We start from the raw sequence: 20809 nt of genomic DNA on the forward strand, positions 1-20809 counted from the left end.
GATATTTGGAACTTCCATCTTATTGTTCATGCTCACAGAACTTCTGATTAGTGGAGTTCAAGGTGGCATCAAAACTGTGTGCATCTGCACAGACTTCAAAAAAATAAAGGGGGATGTGGTATACATTCCTTTTGGTCAGTATTTCCTACAACGCTGTCAGTAGCAAAATTGATGAGACTTGTGTTTATTAGACATCAGAAAGCAAAGTCTGTTCCAAGTAAAATGTATATTTTAAGAAGAAATCTGAAGAACGACAGCATGAGCTCTAATATTAGTGTACAGCAGTGTCTTGTCAAGATTCTCATCAAACACTGTTGGATGTGTTGGTTTTGCTCCAGAGGATGTGCTGGCTTTTTTTTTTTTTTTTTTTTTGGCACTTTACATTTGTGTTCTTACTAAAGCAAATCTCTTTGTGAAACTTAGTTACAGCAGAGTTGCTGTAGTAGTTAAAGATGTAATTATTACACTAGCTCCATTATGAGGATTGCAAATAACTGCAAGCTTGCCTGTATTTTACCAACCAAACAGGCAGGTTCAGTGGCAAAACAAAACTGTGTGCCTCATTCAATCATATGAGCAATATATTTGCAGGTATTCTTGCTTTGGTATAAACACATTGTTGCTATCAATGCACTGTTGAGCAGCACGCATTTATAAAAAAAAATAGGTTTGTAATAGAAGCCCCCAATTCTGCCACCTCTGTATTGTCTTAAGCAGAGCTCTGTGCAGGTGAAGGGAGCTGCCTCTGTACAGCACTGGGACCTGAATTATGGATAGACAGAAAATTTAGCTTCTCGGTGTGACCTAATGCTGCCTTATATTGAAATGCTGATTCTTGGATGTCGATTGTATGTTTTGATGTAGTTTGTGACACTTGGAAAACTGAGTCTGAGGATAATGGAGCTTTCTGTTGTTGTTTCATACATGTGTTAGTATTTCATATCTTTCTGGTCATTAGTGTTTCATTGTTTTTAAACACTATACATACAAGTAAGTGGCTCAAGGCTATGTGTTCTTTTTATCCTTACAGGCCAGTGATTTACTAGTAAATCACTATTTATTTTTAGCAAGTTCTTAAATCCAAAGCAGGACTCCTCTTGTTTGTCAGGGTTGGTATGCATGCAAGCCTTTCTTCAGAACTCTGTAATAATTGCAGTCATTGTAACATCTCGCTTTCCTCTGAGCTTCTGCTGAAATTGATCTCCATGCCAACATACACTGAACATATTCTGAAGTACTTAAAAAAAAAAAGTATTTATTTACTTATTTACATATGTGAAAGCTTGTGACTGAAACTTGATCATGATTATTATTAAATCCATCAGACAAGAGAAGAACGGAAAATGGAAGCTATCCTGCAAGCTTTCGCCAGACTAGAAAAAAGAGAAAAAAGAAGAGAGCAGGCTTTGGAAAGAATCAGCACAGCAAAAACTGAGGTTAAATCAGAATGCAAGGAAGCACAGATTCTTAATGACGCTGAATTTATTCAGGTAGCTATCTGGAACTTTATTTTAAAGCTGGCTTTTAACATGGCATATTTTATCGTTTTGGATGTCAAGCTGCACTTTAAGATGTATGAAATATTTTTTTTCCTTCAGAACTCAAATATATTTGACCAAAATCTGTATAGTTCTTTGACATTATGTTAGGTCCTGATTTTTTTTTTCCAAGCAGATATGTTTATGAGGAATTTCAGTTACGTTAGTTTATGCAAATATGCACACACACAGAATCGCAGAATGGTTGGGGTTGGAAGGGACCTCTGGATATCATCTAGTCCAAGCCCCTGCCAAAGCAAGTTCCCCCAGAGCACGTTGCACAGGGTTGCGTCCAGACAGGTTTTGAATATCTCCAGAGAAGGAGACTCCACAACCTCCCTGGGCAGCCTGTTCCAGTGCTCTGGCATCCTCACAGTAAAGAAGTTTTTCCTCATATTGAGATGGAACTTCCTGTGTTTCAGTTTGTGCCCATTGCCCCTTATCTTGTCGCTGGGCACCACTGAGAAGAGTCTGGCCCCATCCTCTTGACACCCACCCTTAAGGTATTTGTAAGTGTTGGTAAGATCCCCCCTCAGTCTTCTCTATTCAGGCTGAACAGACCCAGCTTTCTCGACCTTTCATCATAAGAGAGATACTCCAGTCCTCTGATCATATTTTGTAGCCCTCCACTGGACTCTCTCCAGTAGTTCCTTGTCTTTCTTGAACTGGGGGGACTGGAACTGCACACAGTACTCCAGGTGTGGCCTCACAAGGGCAGTGTAGAGGGGGAGGAGAACCTCCCTCGACCTGCTGGCCACACTCTTCTGAATGCACCCCAGGACACCATTTGACTTCTTGGCCACAAGGGCACGCTGCTGGCTCATGGTGAACTTGTTGTCCACCAGGACTCCCAGGTCCTTCTCGCAGAGCTGCTTTCTAACAGGTCAAACCACAACCTGTACTGATGCATGGGGTTATTCCTCCCTAGGTGTGGGACCCTACACTTGCCTTTGTTGAACTTCATTGGTTTCCTCTCTGCCCAGCTCTCTGGCCTGTCCAGGTCTTGCTGAATGGCAGCACAGCCTTCTGGTGTATCAGCCAGTCTTCCCAGTTTTGTGTCATCAGCAAACTTGCTGAGGGTACACTCTGTCCCTTCATCCAGGTCATTGATGAATAAGTTAAATAGGACTGGACGCAGTACTGACTCCTGGGGACACCACTAGCTACAGACCTCCAACTAGATTCTGTGCCACTGACCACAACCCTCTGAGCTCCGCCATTCAGCCAGTTCTCAGTCCACCTCACTGTCCACTCATCTAACCCACACTTCCTGAGCTTACCTGTGAGGATGTTGTGGGAGACAGTGTCAAAAGCCTTGCTGAAGTCAAGGTAGACAACATCCACCTCTCTCCCCTCATCTACCCATCCAGTCATGCCATCATAGAAGGCCATCATATCAGACAAGCATGATTTCCCTGTGGTAAATCCACATTGACTACTCCTGATAACCTCCTTTTCTTCCACATGCTTAGAGGTGACATCCAGAATGAGCTGTTCCATCACCTTTCCAGGGATGGATGTGAGGCTGACTGGCCTGTAGTTGCCTGGGTCCTCCTTCTTGCCCTTTTTGAAGGCTGGAATGGCACTGTCTTTCCTCCAGTCCTCAGGCACCTTTGCTATTCTCCATGACCTTTCAAAGGTGATGGAGAGTGGCTTGGCAGTAACATCTGCCAGCTCCCTCAGCACTCATGGGTGCATCCTATTGGGGCCCATGGATTTGTGGGTGTCCAGTTAACCTAATGGTCTCCAACCTGATCCTCCTGGACCAAGGGAAAATCTTCCTTTCTCTCTTGCGCCTCCAGGGCCCAGGATTCCTGAGGGTTGGCCATAGCAGTAAAGACTGAAGCAAAGGTGGCATTCAGTAACTCCGCCTTCTCTGTATCCTCTGTCACGAGGGAACCAGACTCATTCAGCAGTGGGCCCACTTTTTCCATAGGCTTTCTTTTGTTGCTGATGTACTTGAAGCCCTTCTTGTTGTCCTTGACATCCCCTGTCAGATATAATTCCAAGTGGAGCTTAGCCTTGCTCGTCCTATCCCTGCATATTCTAACAGCGTTCCTATATTTCTTCCAAGTGGCCTGTCCCTTTTTCCACATTCCGTAAACTTCCTTCTTCCATTTTGAGTTTTGCTAGAAGCTCCTTGCTCCTCCATGCAGGTCTCCCGCCCCCTTTGCTTGATTTCTTACTCATAGGGATGCACTGGTCTTGAGCTCGGAGGAAGCAATGCTTGAATATTAACCAGCTCTCATGGAGCCCCCTACCTTCTAGAGCCCTAACCCATGGAATTCCTCCAGGTAGGTCCTTGGAGAGGCCAGTTAGCTGTCCTGAAGTCCAGGGTTGTAATCCTACTTATTGCCCTGCTTCCTCCATGCAGGATCCTGAACTCCACCATCTCATGGTCGCTGCAGCCGAGGCTGCCCCCAACCTTCACATTCCAAGCAGTCCTTTGTTAGTACAAGGTCCAGCAGCACACCTCTCCTCATTGGCTCCTCCACCACCTGTGTCAAAAAGTTATCATCAGTGCTCTGCAGGAACCTCCTGGACTGTGTATGCATAGCTGTGTTGTCTTCCCAGCAGGTATCAGGGTGGTTGCTACACACCAGCTATAATATAGCTGACTGTATAATTCAGTCTCTCTTTGAAGTTCGGGATAGAAGGTGTTTATGGATGTCAGTTTTAGCCACAGGAGGTGGCTTTCCGTAGGCACCCTCTATAACCAGTGGAGAACAACTTGCTGCTTCAGTGGGTTATTCAGGAACAGATTATAATAGTTTCTTTTCTTTTAAAGGGAAGGAGTTACTAAGGCGTAGTTTGTTCTGAGTTCTTGCAGATGAAACTTAATGTTTCATAAACAATTTTTTACTCTGTTGTTGCTGGTTGCTAGTATGCTTCTTACCTTGCAAATACTCCTACAGATTCTCAGTTCAGGTTGTCTACCTGGATAATTTCTGTCAGCATGCTGACACCTTTTGTGATGATGCCAAACACTTAGTAAACTATGAATTACCAAAAGGGTATTGGACTGGAAGACATCATGATATAAGCTGCTGATTTCTAGCTTATGGATGAATGAATGTGGTATGGCAGTTCTTACACAAATCTGTGGTGATCTAACGAGTGACTGGTGTGTGTGGATACTCTGCCAATGATATAGCAGGTGCTTGGGAGGAAATATAGGAAATCTTGTAGTTCGCCTTGAAGGATAGAAATATTATCTCTGAAGTATTTCAGTTCTAACAACAAAAATGACATAGAGGCTTTTTGGACCTGTAAAGGCAGGGGGAACTGGCATTTTAAGAAAGGTACGTAGCTTTACATGTGTGTAGGATCTGTTCACTAGACTTCTGTTTTGTACCAGGAACCAGCAAAAGAAGAAACTGCCACCAAACCTACCCCAGCCAAAGTTAACAGAGCTAAACAGAGAAAAAGCTTCTCACGGAGTAGAACTCACATTGGACAACAACGTAGAAGACACAGAACTGTCAGCATGTGTTCAGATATCCAGCCGTCTTCTCCCGACGTGGAAGTAACTTCACAACATAATGAAACTGAGAATGCTGCACTGGTAGCTGAGCCTGAAACAGAAACTGTTGTTACAGAAATGGTTACTGAAATGGAAGCTCCAGCACTTAATAAATGCCCTACTAAGTATCCTAAAACAAAGAAGGTATGTCTTTTAAGGGATAGGGAGAAGAGGATGGACTTGAACTGAGTTTTAAAAAATTACAGACTGCTGCATCAGTATGCAACTAGATATAGTTTTTTCAAAAATGTTGACTCATTTCTTTAAAAATAACCATTATATAGCTACTCACTGGTAATAACATGCATTGGTAGAAGTTATTTTGGATTTTAAGAGACTTCCAAAATACGTCTTTCAGAACAATTTTGGAACAGATGTTTTCTAAGGGAAGTACTTTCTAAATGGGCTGAAATAATATACATCACCAAAAGAAATTAAAGCTATTAATTTAAAAGGAAAAAAAGAAACAGGAAATAAAAGTTGCCTTTCCTTCCTTTGTTCATCACATGCTTTAGAAGGTATTTTAATGGTAGCAAACAGAATATCTGAAAGGAAATCATTAACTTCTGATACTTATGAGATGTCTATTCTGAAGTGAATGGGTTTAAACACTCAAAATTTATATACATGTTTGGAGGGAAGATTCTTTACTCTCTTCAATGCTTTGTTTTTAAAATTTTTATTGGACTGCATTGCAAGAAGCTTGAAGAAATGCCACAATATTTAAAGACACTCAAAAAAATCTTAAATCTGCAAGTGTGAATAAAGCAGTAAAACTTTCTGCTTTAAAATTCTACAGACTGCATTAAAAAGTGGCTTTTTTCAGCATGCTATACAAGTTTTTCTGAAAATTTTATTTGTTGGAGGGGAAGCGGGAGGAAGTAATAGTTGAAACTTCTTGTCAAATGAAGAGTGGGAATTTCAAGATGGTTTTATCTTAAACCCCCAAACTTACTTATATATTTTTTTTTTTCAAAAGGCACCCGAGTCATCCTGTAACAGTGCTTATTGCATCACTATTAAATTCTTGCCAGAGGGGAGACTAGAATCTTCCTTCCCTTTGTACGTGTTGTGTAACAAAGAAGGAGGAAGATATCTGAGAAGTCTGAATTTTACTGCACTTTTTTTTCCTGTTTCATAGTATTAAGGATAAATGTCTGTGAAATGTCTCATTGCATTGTACCCAGTGTACCCTAAGTGAGGAGAAAGTCCCGCTTTAAAAATGAATTAATAAATATAAATAGATTTGTAAAAGATGAGCAACTTAACACAGATTATCATAATATATTTAATTTTAAAGCCTTAATATCATATTAATAATATTTAATGTTCTATTTTTGACAAGTGTGCCTTAGTAAATGTGTTGTAATTTAATACAGCTACAATAGTGAAGAAAGTTCAAGGTGTCTGCCTGACACATTGGTTGAAGCACAGTCCTGACAGTACGGAAATCTGATGATGACTTTACTTAACTTTGTTCTATTAATGTTATGCTATTTCCCCTCAACTTAGGTGCTCAGACACAAGTTTAAAATTTGTTTTTGAATTCTGTCACTAAATTCACATTGTAAGTATAGTTGATCTGGGTGCTTGTATAGTATGTTACATGAGAATTAAATACAAAAGAATGTTAGTTTACAAAAAAAAAATAAAAAGAGCAAAAGTAACCCCCCCAAACTTTGGTATGTAGAGCATATTATACTGATTCCTTCTGCAGTCCCCATTATTTCACTAAAACCATCCTCATTCTCGCCCTCTGTGTTCTTAAACTTGCAGCCTGGAAAGTAGCTGTTTTCTGGTTGGTATAACAGCTGACTCTGTGAATAGATTAAAAAAATTCTAAAAGCCCCACTGATAACACTCATAAAACACTAATTTTTTTTTTCTCTCTCTCTCTCTGTTTAGCACTTGGTCAGTGAATGGTTAAGTGAAAAAAGTGATAAAACGGGGAAGCCTACAGACAGTCTATCAGAAAGGCCTCTGCGCATAACTACCGACCCTGAAGTTCTGGCTACTCAGCTGAATTCTTTACCAGGTCTCACTTACAGTCCACATGTATATTCAACTCCAAAGCACTATATTCGTTTTACTTCACCATTCCTTTCAGAAAAGAGGAGGAAAAAAGAACCTGTGGAAAACGTTACTGGCTCTTGTAAGAAGGTAATGCTTCCTTTCATTATGGTTCCCCATCCCATATTAATTAAAAATAAGTCTTTATTTGCTAGCACAAATTCAGGCAGAAAAAAGCTGGCTGGCAAACCAATTCTGTCATGTGTAATGTGTTTTGAAACAGACGTTTGTCATTAAACTGTTAAGTCACTGATCTGAACTTGTTTTATTACAGCGTTGGTTGAAGCAGGCTTTGGAAGAAGAAAATTCAACAATGATTGATAGGTTTAATTCACCATCGCAAGACAGATCTAGAAGTCCAGCCATCAATGGTGAAAATAAAAGTCCTTTATTACTGAATGACAGCTGTTCCTTAACAGGTGAAGCTTTTACTAATAAACTACATAAGAGCTATGTCAAAGTAGGTAAATGTGGAGGACTGTGTTTTTTAAAGTGATGAGTGAGGGGAATTTGCACTGTTCCATGATACTTTCTTTGAAAGAAATGCTTAGTTGCATAGTGGTTGGGATTTTTTCCCCCTTTAATGTATAATTGATACTAGATAAGTAACCACCGTGTCTCATAGTGTTACAGTCAACAAAAGACTAATATTTTTGACTATGAGTATTAAGAGGTTAGATTATAAATTCGTTTTCCATGCTGTTCTATATATTCAGAATTCCTTTTAAATTCAGTGGGCCTGTGTTGCACACAGGGTAAATTCTGTGTAATCTTGTAGGCATAATACAGAATGGGAACATGCTGAAAACTAAACACTCTTCTGTAAGGATATGAAGCATATCAGATGGTTCCTGGGTACAGTCCTGAACTTGGAATTTCCACTTTTTAGCTGAACAGTCTTAAAAATGCACAGTAGTTGGCTTTTCCTTTTTGGGAAACATAGACAGTTCCTCCCATCATCCTAGCACACAAATTTCAGTTACTGGTGTAGCTGTAGGCTGTTAAGAGTTTATTTTTCAAGAAGTTTGTAGGCTGTTAAGAGTTCATCTTTCAGGAAGCCTGCCCTCAGGAGATTTGTGTAATCTTATGAGTGTTTTAATATGGAGTTCATCATTTCATTACACCAAGTACTTAAACAACTGTAAGTGATTACTACATCTAGATCTCTCCTAGCTTTTTTTCTGATTTTACCACACAGATCTAACCACACCACTAAAAAAACGAAGACTGTATCAGCTGTTGGAGTCTGCATTCTCAGAAACCTCCACACCTACTCCTTCTCCGTATGCCACACCAACTCATGCTGACATCACTGCCTCCGAGCCATCGTTGTTTGCTACTCCTCCTAGGGTAAAAACAGAAGATGAAGCTTGTAGAAATGGTTACAAACCCATATATTCACCAGTTACTCCTGTAACTCCATGTATACATGGAAATACCATGCACTTTGAGGTGAGATTCATAATGAATTTCAGTGTGTTCAGAGAATGTGTTTAGACATTCTAGTGTAAATCAGTATTTGTACTCCTGCTACAAGGGAGTGTTTTATTTTTCTTCAGGCTAAAAAACCAAAGAAATTGACTTGCAATTTCTTCTTATTTATTTAGAATATTTCCTCACCTGACAGTTCCCCAGAAATAAAAAGGCGAGCTTACAGTCAAGAGGTAAGGATATTTGCCAAAAACTGCAAATGGTGTCGTGATTTCACCTGTGTGGCTGCACCGTTCTTAGTAAATGCTTTTGACCAGCCATTGCAAGTTTCCTGGAATGTAAAGGGTGACTTCCCTACAGGTTATATTTGCTTATTACTGTATATTTCTACTTTACCTATTTAATTTTATATTTTAAACTGGTTTCTCTCTCTTCTTTTTCTGTATCACTTAAAAATCCTGATGGCTGTCATAGAAAGGACTATCTATGCAATTTATAGATACGAACAGGAGAACAACACTCATGCTTTTCAGGCTGTAGTTAGATTTAAATTAACGTTTCTCCTTGTTACCAGCATTTCATAATTGTTTCTGTTGAGCCTAATTATGCTCAGAGTGAGAGAGCAGAGCAGAAGGGTAACAAATGGGTTTAGGTGGATTAGTTCAGGTGCAGCAAGTGCTGTTGGAACGCGCCTGGGTACTCCCAGCCTGAGGGATGGACACGTCCCGCAGCAGGGCTGAGGCCGGTGGCTGGGCCACTGGAGAGCAGCGTGGCTCTGAAACACGAGAACTCCCCCAGGGACCCTTCTGCCTGGCGTGGGAGTGAGGAAACATTCCACAGCAAGGTGCAGCTCCACTTCGGTGTGATAACCACACAGTTTGCGTAAAGGTGTTGAACTATAAACTTAATGGCACCTAAAAGGAACAGGTAAAAATAAGTAACAATAAAAAGATTTAGCAGGTTATACTAATGGAGACTTTCACTTCTGGTGAGTCATGGAAATGAATGATCCAAATACTCTCCCCAGGAGTTAAGCACATGTATATTTTTTTTAGGTCGAAAGCGTAACAAATGTTGAAATACACAAAATTTTTCATACAGTCATAGCTGTTGACTGACTTTAACAATCTCTTCTAAACTCTTGTAATTGAATATTTTAATGTTTATCTGACTTGAAAAGAGGTGTTTGACTTAGGAGCTTTCGCTTTGTAATACAAATAATTTAAAAAGGATTCATGAAAACCTTAAAACATGTTGGTTTAGAAAAGCTACCTCCAGCCATGGATATGTGCTGAATTTTTCGTGGTTAATACGGTTTTAAGAAGTACAAAAGAAGTTTCTACAACTTAAGAAATCTTTTTCCCTCTACAGAATACTGATTTTAATATTGTCTCAAAATTCAAAAGTGTCTCAGAAAAGCTTTCATTTTTTTTTTTCTTTCCTTCTTGAAATAAATATTTTGACACTGAGGATGCCTGTTATGTTGAATTGGAGCAAGTGCTTTGTAACTTCCTGGCCAGGGACTTGCTACTGTTGAAGCTCTTCCCCTTCTTCTGCCAGTCATAAATAAAACCTGGCATTTAAAGTTTATTTTGACTTTGATTAAAGTGCATTTTATTAAAATGCTTTTACCTAATACATGGCAATAGTAGAAATAAGTGTCTGGCTGTAGAACTGTTCCTTTAAAATAGAGAAATCCATGATACTAGAAGGCCTTTAATCCCACTTAAAGGCACGACTGAATCTCAGAATAGTTGCAGCTTTGTTGGAGCGTGGAAAAATAGTTGACGTGTTTTTTCTTCACACAGGGATATGACAGAGCATCGATTCTAGCACTGAATTCTTTCAGAAATTCCAACCTGACAGAAATGGGCCTGCAAGAAATAAAGACTATTGGATATTCCAGTCCAAGGAATAGGACTGATGTCACACGGCCGTGCACTGGAGAAATGGAATCTGTGTCAGACCTCCAGCTGGGACTCGAAGTAATTGAGCAAAGTGCACTGCATAAAAACCTGGAAGCCCCCACACATGATAGGACTGAGTCAAACAGCCAATTAGAAACTGCTCATTGTGGACGGGGCACAATTTATTCTTCCTGGGTAAAAAGTCCCGACAGGACAGGTGTAAATTTCTCAATGAATTCTAATTTGAGGGACTTGACCCCTTCACATCAGTTGGAGGTAGGAGGTGGATTCAGAATAAGCGAGTCAAAGTGCCTGATTCAAGACGATGCTAGAGGCATGTTCATGGAAGCATCTGTTTTTTGTACTTCAGAAGATGGAATTGCATCTGGCTTTGGAAGGACTGTCAATAACGACAACTTGATGGATGGAAATTGCACACCCCAGAATCCTCCACAGAAGAAAAAGGTTATAATTTTAAGAATTATTTGGTCTGTCTTACGTAGTCTGCTAATGATATTTCTATAACAGAAAGAACCATAATATAATAAAAAATGACTGATGGCTCATCTTTCGATACTACAATGTAGTAGACATCATTCAGGGAAAATAATGAAGAGCAAAGAGTCATACCCATTAGTAAATTTATTTTTTCCAGCAATAGATTCAAATTCACTTTTATTTCATATGAGTCTTAAATGAACTGCTCAATAAATAATTGCTTTTCAGGGTTGAAAATCGTTGCTTATGCCACCAAGTATTACAGTATTCTATTATACAGAATATATACTAGTATCATAGAGATCATGTGCTGTGAATATTTGTTACGAATTACTGCAAGAAATTGCGCGAACAGATTTATGGTTCTGAGACTTCAAGATTATGATTTTTATATACGTAAGGTATCTTGGTTTCACTGTTAGAACTACGCAGAAATCCGGAGTGCCAAGAAATCTTTTTCTTGGCTTAATTTCTTTTTTTTTTTAATAAAATATTGTGTTTGAAAAATAAGCACAATCTAAATTTGCTACTCTCATGAAACAGTTCTTGTAGGTAAGTTGTGTGGTCGTGGGCAGCTTGATCCAGAATTGGAAGTTACTCCGCCTAACTGTCTTTGCACTTCAGTCAGGTTAGACTCCCTTTGCTCCTTGCAGAAAGGATGACAAACACGGAAGGCAGTCTCCTGTGCAACAGCTTGCCACTTCTGTCTCATAGCAGACTGTAGTGATCTTTCTTGTTTGAAAGATGTGATTTATTTTCTTTATGGAAGTGATGATGGGGGGTGGGGGCATATTCTGCATGTGTGCGTGCATGCACAACGGGGTTTTGCGTTTTTGGTCCCCTCGTACCCCCCTGTACACGTCTCCTTCCCTGTGCTCTGGGGCATCCTGCTAGGGAGCACTGATGGTTCTTCCTTCAGAAGTTCTCCATCAGAACTGGATTTCTGTTTACTGTGCTTCAGACTGAGACATAACTGAAACAAGATGGTAGGAGCTCTGTTCTTACCTGCTCCTGACCCTGAGAGTTTTATAGATTGCATACATGGTACTGTAGCCATGCTGTTTTGGCAAAGCCAAAAAAACATAAAAGGCAACAAAATTTCTGTAGCTTCACATTCTTCCTTGTCTGAATGTTAAATGAATTTCTTTTCAAATCCCAGCAGCGCTTAGTGCTTCAGGAACCATTCCCCCCCTTTCTCTCTCTGACAAGGGTTCTTCCAGGTTGTTACTGCTGAGGGCTTACGCTACACTACTCCCCAAATGAAAAAAGGGGTGGCTTCCCCCTCACAGTCCCCAGGATTCCTGTCTAAAAGTCTCAGTTTGAAGAAACAACCAGAGAAAACTCTTTATCTGTTTTAGGCTTTCTGAGGACACAAAAAAATGCAATTTTTTACAGTGTAAAAAGGGAAGGGAATCTCACCTAAGGAAAAGGTGAGAATTCAGGAATTTTGTAGGAGAACAATAGAAGCTTTTCCCTAGGATCACATAAGACATGAATGTCCTTATGCACTTGTTAAAGGAGGGTTTTCCATATTTCAACATTTCTGTGGGCATTTGCTCCTCTGTTTTCTCTCACCATTGTACAAGTTCATCCCATTTCAATACGGTCCTGTGCATAGTGGCCACGCTGCATAGATGTCATCTATTGTTAACATTTAAGCTTGCTTTAAAGCAGTATTCTTCAAGGGATCTCAGTCATGTGATGGGGTCATAATACAAATTGTTTGAAAGCAAGATCAGTTCTTAACCTAAACTTTCTTTCATGAAAAATCAAATATTTTTAACTGTTCTTACCCTGACATATGGATGAGTCTTTAACTGATAGATCTGTTTGAAAGCAAACAACCAACCCTAAGACTTCAAACAAAGCAGGCTGCCTTAGGTTCTTCTCTCTGTGTAGAAATGGATGTCTCCTTTTATTGAGGAATTTGCCACTGAAATGTGAAATTTTTTCATTATTGCACTTCAGTTTCTTGGCTTGGATGCTATATGGTTCAGAGTAGGTTGTCGATAGCTAGAAGAAAAGATTTAAAGAAAGACATGAAATGTCATTTCCACCAAATTAGTGTCATTACTGAATAGAAGGTCAGTATTTCAGCTTTCTGCTTCAGATCCTGAAGATAAATTTTCAAATGTTTTCACAGAGTTTCCACTATGTTTCTCACTGAAGGTAACTTACTAAACATTTAACTACTTTCTGTTCTATGGAAGCTTCTTTGTAGTGTTTATATACATGTATATAAAGTAGAAATGACTTTTCCCTTCATGTGTTGTTGTTTTTTGGTAATAAACTTCACTCGGAATTTAGCTTTAAAACATGTTCTTAATCAGTCTCTTGTAGAGCACAGTAAAGACAGAAATTCAAAATCAACTGGGAAAATAATGAAAGTTTAAGATGCGAATTCTATATGTTAAGAAAAATGTATGAAGAACTTAGAGAATCCTGATGTATGCAGTAGAGTGAAGCAGAAGCATGGTGGGTTTTTCATAAGAGGGAGTTGGACTGAGAGCAGGATGTGACATCTCTTAAAATCAGCTTTACTGTGTCGATATACTCTTAGTAATGCTGTGGTTCCAGGAGAAACCATTAAGTCCTTTGTAGCTTCAACCAACAGTATGACTTCAGCAGCGAACCTTTTGCTGACCTGCATCACCTTCTGCTTCCTCCCTGAGGCAGAATGCATACTTCCTTCTCCTGGCAGAAGCTTTTTTTTGTTTTTCACATTGTCCTTAGAGTCATTAGTAGCTAAATACTCTGGAAATTCACTGCAGATGTGGTGAAATACCTTCAATTAATCTATCCCCATTTTCAGGTAAATGGTATGTCTTACTGAAAGAATACATTTAATGGAAACTAAGAGAAAAACAAGTGAACTTCCCTTCTAATGTTTGTTTTGTTTGTTTGTGTTTTCTCCCTAGGTGTCCTTATTAGAATACCGTAAGAGACAACGAGAAGCTAGAAAAAGTGGCTCAAAGACAGAAAACTTCCCCCTGGTTACTGTATCTCCTCATGCTGCTGGTGGAGGAAGTACAAGTAGTAACAATGGTGCTAATGATGGGTGTAACAACAGTGGTGAAAATGGGGAGCAAGCTGATAACGCCGCAAGCCTACCTTTACCACTGCCAACTACTGCTTATAATGCAGCTCCAGAAGACGTTGGCAACAACTGTGCAATTAAGGAATCTTCTTCCAGTGAGAAGAATGAACCAGAAGTTCAGTGGTAAGCCACAAAACTATAGGACTAAAGTGCTGAAGAGTTACTTACTTAATTCTAAGTCTTTTCTGTTTGAAATCTAGTTTTCTTTGATAAGGGTGCAGTTGCAGATTACTGATTGGAAGCCCTTCTTTCAGATTAGTAAAGAGTCATCTTATCTCTTTCCTCAGAAATACAGCAGGTTACCTCATAAAGATTAGAATATCTGAAAAGTTACCCATAAGATACTGGCTAACTTATTTTCATCCTGCTTTACTTTTTTATTTTCTAAGAGCAAAATAGGTATCGGTTTGAGCAAGACAGGTTGCCTAGTTCTCTAGATTCTAAAATTGTGTGGGTGAAGTACAGGTGTAAATCTGTAGAAAAGGGCACTGGTGAGTAGAGGTGCTCCTTCCACCACTGCACGGGTTGGGCTGTGTGTGCTGCTAAGGTGTGTGGAGGAGGGAGCAGCAGTAGGATGGAGAGGGTGCTGTAACGGCTGTGAGGGATTTGAGTCCGATTCTCAGCATGGCCTTGGCTCTGCACTCATGTCCGTGTATCTCCACTGCTTCCTCTGTGGGCTGAAGAGAATATTTTTCATCTTAAATCTCAAAACCTTTCCAAAAGTACTGTAGGGAAGAAGGGTGGAACAGGTGAATAATCTGTATTGATTAGCAAAAGCTTCTAGAAGACTTTAGGAAGTCTGTATGTCAGTGATGTGGCTGAAATGTGTCTGTGGTGGTTGCTGTCGCTGAAGCGCAATGCGCAGGGCTGCGTGCAGCCTGCCTGGCGGTTCCTTCTGCTCAGGTAGAGAGCGTGTGGCGATACTTGCATCGTTGTGTATGATCATTAAGTGGTTCCCCTGTGTGCAGACCATATGCTCTGTTGGATGCCATGCCAGATACTCCAACAACCAAAAATCCTGGGGAGAGATACAGCGTGGAGGAGGATGAGATAAGAATGACTTTGGTCCATATAAACATTGCACAACGTTTTCCACTGCGTTTTTGGTAGCCTTAAGGTACCAGCACTGTCTCCAAAATGTTAGTAGCATGAAATAAACCCTGCAGATGTTCTTTGTGCTGTAGTGAAGGCCTAACAGTGTTGGGGATGAACATGGGCTGAGGAGTTGAACATCCTTCTGCTCAGGTGCTCCAGCTATTCCAGAACAGAAGATTTGGTAGAGCAAATTGAAGGGAGACCATTAAGTGCAGTCTTCAAAGTTTCACTGAAAGGGGGCTGTAAGTTCACTGTGCAGAAGCCAGGGTACTGTACTGTAAGCAACGAATGTGGGAACAGGCTAAACACAGAAGAATTTATTAGTAAGTTTCTGCAGTAATCCTGCAGGAAGCACCAAAATTGATTTCAGTACAACAGTATTGTAGAGTAATGCCTATGTTCTTGCTGAAAGGAAAAATTGGGTTTTGTAGAGTGCTGTCATTGATGTTCTTGATCACGTTGTGATATGAGAGAAGATATGACTGTCATTTCATACCCACTATTTGGCAAGTTAAATGTAGAAGCTTAAACAGAGATGTATTTGTAGTTGTGCAGTATTTACAACTATGGATCTGCTCTTAAAAGAGCAAATTTGTAAACAAAAAAGAAAAAGACTATTTCCAGCTTTGGAAGAGAGTTTTCTACAAATGGAAATGTAGAGCAGTACCTGCAACCTTTATTGTTTGAAGTGTAGTTCTTGACTTTTCAGCTGCTTAGAAAAAGAAAAAAAACCCCACAGATCTACAGATGTTGTTTCCATATTAAGAGGAATTGTCAGTTCTTGTAATGTAACAAGGCTGCAGGAAATTGGTATATTTAAAGTGAGAGAAAAGAGAGAACAAAATACTGAACAAATCATATTCCTTATGTACAACCAGTTACTTGGCTCTTACACGCAGTCAACACTGTCAGCTCTCTCTGACCCGGTATTTGCATATACATTGTCCTAAATGTGGTCTGTGGAAGTACATCCTCTGAAATGTACAATGTGCTTCTCCCTTCCAGGACTGCATCAACCTCTGTGGAGCAAGTAAGAGAACGAAGTTACCAGCGAGCTTTACTTCTCAGTGATCATAGGAAAGACAAGGACAGCGGTGAGTTGATTTATCATGGTGAAGGTAGCTAAATCTAACCAGTTCCCCCATGGTAGTCCGTAATCGTTCTAATACTGTGTTTGGGTCTGCTTCATCTGTAGGGGGAGAGTCACCCTGTAGCCCCTGCTCACCGTCTCATGTTCAGTCTCCACCTTCATCTCATTCAAATCTCATTTCCCAGTTGCAGCTTAAGGTCCCTTCTTTCACTGAATTTATGGAAGGTCAGTAAGCAGATGACCTGTATGACACTTGACATATTGAATAGTCTCTTGCAACAACGTTAATAGCTCTGTTAAAGTCAAATATAAAGTGCTTCGCACTCTTCGCAAAAGACTTGATTTTCCCACTTTTATATTTCTCTCTGCTTTATGTCTGTAGAACCTGATCCTGAAAATCCAGAGCCTACTTCTGAATGTCCGTCCCCAGATACTTCACAAAAGACTTGCAAGAGTCCGTCAAAAGCAAGCAAGGTAATGCACAGTGTGTGCAGGGGCACAGGGGTTTGCATGTGTGTGTGTTGTGTAATGTGTGTGTGCATACGTACATACAGCTCTGATTCACCTTAAAAAAAATGTTAATCTCATGATTTTCTTCTTAGCTGAACATGTATGTATGTAACCTATGTGTGCACCGATTTAACATAGGTAACATTTGTCAGAGTATTTGTGGTAGTGCATGCATGCTGAAAGTTGGTTTATGTTCTGTTCTTTCAGTATCTGTACCTAGTGATACATGTTCTTGCATTCTGTAGACACAGAAGAGCTTGTGTCAGTGGTTTCAGTGTCACTGCAGCTCTGCAAGGTGATTGCTGGAGGACTGGCAGGCAGAACTGGCAGCAGTAACGTGATTTACGTACTTCTCGCCAGAGGCACTGATACGGAGAAGGGTGTTGGGTAGCTGCTGTACAGTATTAAATGAAGTAATTCGGGTTGTAATGTTGAGTCCGTTTCCTTGCACTATGCCAGTTTTTAAATGTTAAATCACTCTAAAAATGGCTTTGTTTCTGTAAGGGGTCTTGTCTGGAATTCTTTCTTTCAGACTTGAGAAATCTAAAACTTTTAACAAATATCAGATTCTGACTTTGACCTGATGGGTCATATTTCTGTTACCACTTTAAAATACACTTGCTGATCTTTGACTCTCAGGAACGATTGATGTATACTTGTTAAAATAGCACCTTCCTAAGTTCAAGCGTTCTACTGTCGCTGTTTTTGTTAGGCCAAATATGTATCCTGTGCCTCAACGCTTTTTTTGACCATCAGGGGGAGAGGACGATAATCTGAGAAGTTCTTTTCATTCCAACGTGTGCGTAGTTGAGTATTGTGAATGTTTTGCCCTGACTGACTTCCTTTCCGTTGTAGCCCTCTTCGCCGAGTCCTGTAGTTTCAACGCAGTCACTTGGGAAAACGCCCACAAAGCCAGATTCGCACTGGGAAACTGCAGCTAACGCACCCGAGGCCGAAGGTGCGAATCCCCCGAAAGCCGAGCTGCAGCAAAAACAGCTGACGAACAACGTCCAAGCACTTTCAAAACCCCACCTGTCTCAGCCACACCTGCGCAGTTCTGCCGAGCAACTTCCCCATTCACAGAAGTTGCCTCCTGCACCATTGAAGCTGCATTGCCCCCCTTCGCCTCACGTCGAACACCCCCCGAAGCCCTCGACCCCTCACGCGCCCGTGCAGCACGGTTACCTTTCACCAAAGCCTCACTCGCAGCAGCTGGGATCTCCGTACAGACCTCATCATCCACAGTCACCTCAAGTTGGAACGCCCCAGAGGGAGACACACCGGAACTTCTACCCGGCCGCACCCACCCTCCAGCCTGGCAGTCAGCAGCAGGCTGGCGCACCCCTCTTCACTCAGACAACTTCAGGACAATCTTCAGCTTCTTACAACCAGTTTAACCAACAAAATCTGAACAGCAGTGCACCACCTCCCCCACCCCCCCCACCCCCTTCTTCTACTTACTATCAAAGCCAGCAGCCCTCCGGAACCTTCCAGAGTTACGGTCAGCTGAAGGGCAGCATGCCCCAGCAGACTGTGTTTTCATCTGGACCAAATCAAGCACTTCCTGGCACAGCGGGTCAGCAAACGGTGCCGGGACACCACGTAACTGCAGGGCATTTTTTGCCATCTCAGAACCCTGGTATTCATCACCAGGCATCAGCGTCTGCTGCTCCTCCTCCTCCTCCGCCACCACCTGCGCCCGGACCTCACCTTGTCCAGCAGCAAGGCACTCATCAGCAGCACTCTGTAGCACACGTCGTCGGTCCAGTTCACGCCGTGGCGGTAGCTCCTGGATCGCACATTCATTCTCAAGCCGCCGGTCACCATTTGCCACCGCCGCCTCCGCCACCAGGTCCTCTCCCCCACCACCAACCTCCCCACCCTTCAGCTGGACACCAAGGTTTGCAAGCACAACACCAGCATGTTGTAAACTCGGCACCTCCCCCCCCTCCACCCCCACCCTCCAACGTTATGGGCTCGGGGCATCACCCAGCATCAGCACAAGGGTTACACCACCCATCTCATCAAGGACCCCCCCATTTCCCTGCCAGCGCTCACACGAGCGTGTCCTCCTATTCCTCCCAAGCCCCGCATCACACAACGTTAGGACCTGGACCTCAACATCAGCCTGCTGGAACGGGACCTCATTGCCCACTCCCTGGTCAGGGTCCTCACATCCAACCTCAAGGACCAAACAGTATTGCAACGCCCACCGCTTCGGGGTTCTGCCCGCACCCGGGCGCTGTCGCCCTTCCCCATGGGGTGCAGGGGCCCCAGCAGGCCTCGCCCGTGCCCGGGCAGATGCCCATCCACAGAGCACAGGTGCCACCCACTTTTCAGAACAATTACCATGGGTCAGGGTGGCATTAAAATGGATCCCCTCGAGACTAAACATTTTTAAAATGTTCTGTAATATAAACTGTGTATATTTCCTATGTACCTATTCCAGGTACTTTTTAAAGCTTGTACATGATACTTTGTATAAAAGCGAACACCAGTGCTCTCTCATTGTATTCTTTCCATTTTTTTGCTTTTTAAAATTCCTGAAAATGTGCTGTTAAGCCAGTATTAGGTATTTCTTTTTATTTTGTAAGTGAACATTCCAGCTGTTTTTTCTGGCAGTAGGTTTGATGCTGCATAATCTTTAAAATTTTATTGTTGCAGTTAAATTCATTTAGTGAATGTTTTCTATATTACTTTTATACATATGTAATTAAATAAGTACACAGGCTAAGTGATGGCACTAGCGATTTTTTTTTTCATTTTCTTCTGTCAACAGTTCTTTGTGTGCATAGAGATAGAAAACGATGCAATACACTTTTTATAGTTTTGGTGTGGACATGGCTTTTTGTTTCATCAGTTATTTGCAGAAAATGTAATTTAATGTATAGACTGTTTCTAATGTCTCTGACGAGTGCTGTAAATACTGTATTTCTTTTGCTTGTAAAATCGCTTAAAGCTGCTTTCATTTGATATAGTAGTGTATATAATAAGTCTCTTTTGCAAAAGGAAGAAGTGTGATCTTTGTGAAAGTAGTACAGTATATGATCTTTAATTTTTTTTTTAATATACTGTCACATTGCAGCACTGGTTGGGCATTTTAATTCATGTTAATAAATCACAACTCTGTCAGTTTTAACTGCTTGTCCTGGAAGGCTGGTGTGTGGCTGCAGGGAAGTGGCATTACGTAGGCAAAGTGCACACCCCCGTGGGGCTCTTCCCCTGCCTGTGCGTTTGCTGCTGTAGCACAGATGGGGAACTGGCTGCAGGAGGGGGGTTTATGTCCCCTGCTGAGGCTGGGGGTGAGGGAACAGCTCCAACCAGAGAAGGGGCTTGTGGCTATTTTCCTCCTCTCGTGGATCCCGAGTCCTGCTGTGAGCACAGTGCCTGGGGCCTGGCACCTCCTCAGGCTTTCCAGGAAGGTTACAAACAAGCTGGCACTGCACTGGAAATGCAGCCTTGCTCATCCCTGGCCTGGCCCTGCGGAGTCCCTTGTCACAGGAGAGCAGAGCGAGCGGTGCCAAATGGAGCAGGGGTGGTTATGAACTATAGAGCAGTATTTAGTTTTATTAAAGGACACAGTTTATTCCTGCTGCGGAAGAGCAGCAGCTGAGAGGGTGCTGGTGCCCTTACCAGGTGCAGAGTTCCGTAACTGGTGTGGGACCATCTCCTTACATCCCAGCTGTGACTGCTCCCAGTTCTGCTCAGGACTCTGCTCCAAGGCTCTACAGCAGAACCAGAGAAGAAAACGAGTGAGAAAACCTGATGTGGGACAGGAGGGGAAGTGGCTGTTCCTGGTCACTGAAAAAAGGCAGTAATTATTTGTAACATGTAGAAAAAAATGGGGGCTACTTTAAACTGTAATTTGCCTTAATGAGTGAAAAAAATCTGTTAGTAAAAATAGTGCACGAGAAATCCTTCCCTGCACAACTACTGGCTGTGCGAAATGCGGGCAGGAATGCGCTGCCCTGCAGTATGCAGCAGAACAGGGTCAGGCCAGTGACCTGCAGAAAACCAGCCCAGCCCGCCCTGTTCTACGGCTCACACACC

General features: G+C 41.7%; 1 protein-coding gene across 6 annotated transcripts in view; it reads left to right on the plus strand.

Moving 5' to 3' along the window:
* The window catches only part of KMT2E (lysine methyltransferase 2E (inactive)), a 65186-nt gene extending 45288 nt beyond the window's left edge, over positions 1–19898 (plus strand). For 5 of the 6 annotated variants that reach the window (XM_068400540.1, XM_068400541.1, XM_068400542.1 and 2 more), the window contains 12 exons: positions 1326–1490; positions 4897–5205; positions 6967–7221; positions 7406–7550; positions 8330–8583; positions 8739–8795; positions 10371–10934; positions 13886–14187; positions 16165–16253; positions 16355–16474; positions 16632–16723; positions 17615–19898. In XM_068400540.1, coding sequence (XP_068256641.1) covers positions 1326–1490; positions 4897–5205; positions 6967–7221; positions 7406–7550; positions 8330–8583; positions 8739–8795; positions 10371–10934; positions 13886–14187; positions 16165–16253; positions 16355–16474; positions 16632–16723; positions 17615–19129 — 3867 coding nt within the window. In that variant the 3' untranslated portion in view covers positions 19130–19898. The remainder of the gene's footprint in view (positions 1–1325; positions 1491–4896; positions 5206–6966; positions 7222–7405; positions 7551–8329; positions 8584–8738; positions 8796–10370; positions 10935–13885; positions 14188–16164; positions 16254–16354; positions 16475–16631; positions 16724–17614) is intronic. The other variant, XM_068400543.1, reaches the window with a different exon arrangement.
* Positions 19899–20809: the final 911 nt, after the last annotated feature.

The sequence above is a fragment of the Nyctibius grandis genome, chromosome 5 (assembly GCF_013368605.1).
Source record: "Nyctibius grandis isolate bNycGra1 chromosome 5, bNycGra1.pri, whole genome shotgun sequence".
In the NCBI taxonomy this organism is placed as follows: domain Eukaryota; kingdom Metazoa; phylum Chordata; class Aves; order Nyctibiiformes; family Nyctibiidae; genus Nyctibius; species Nyctibius grandis.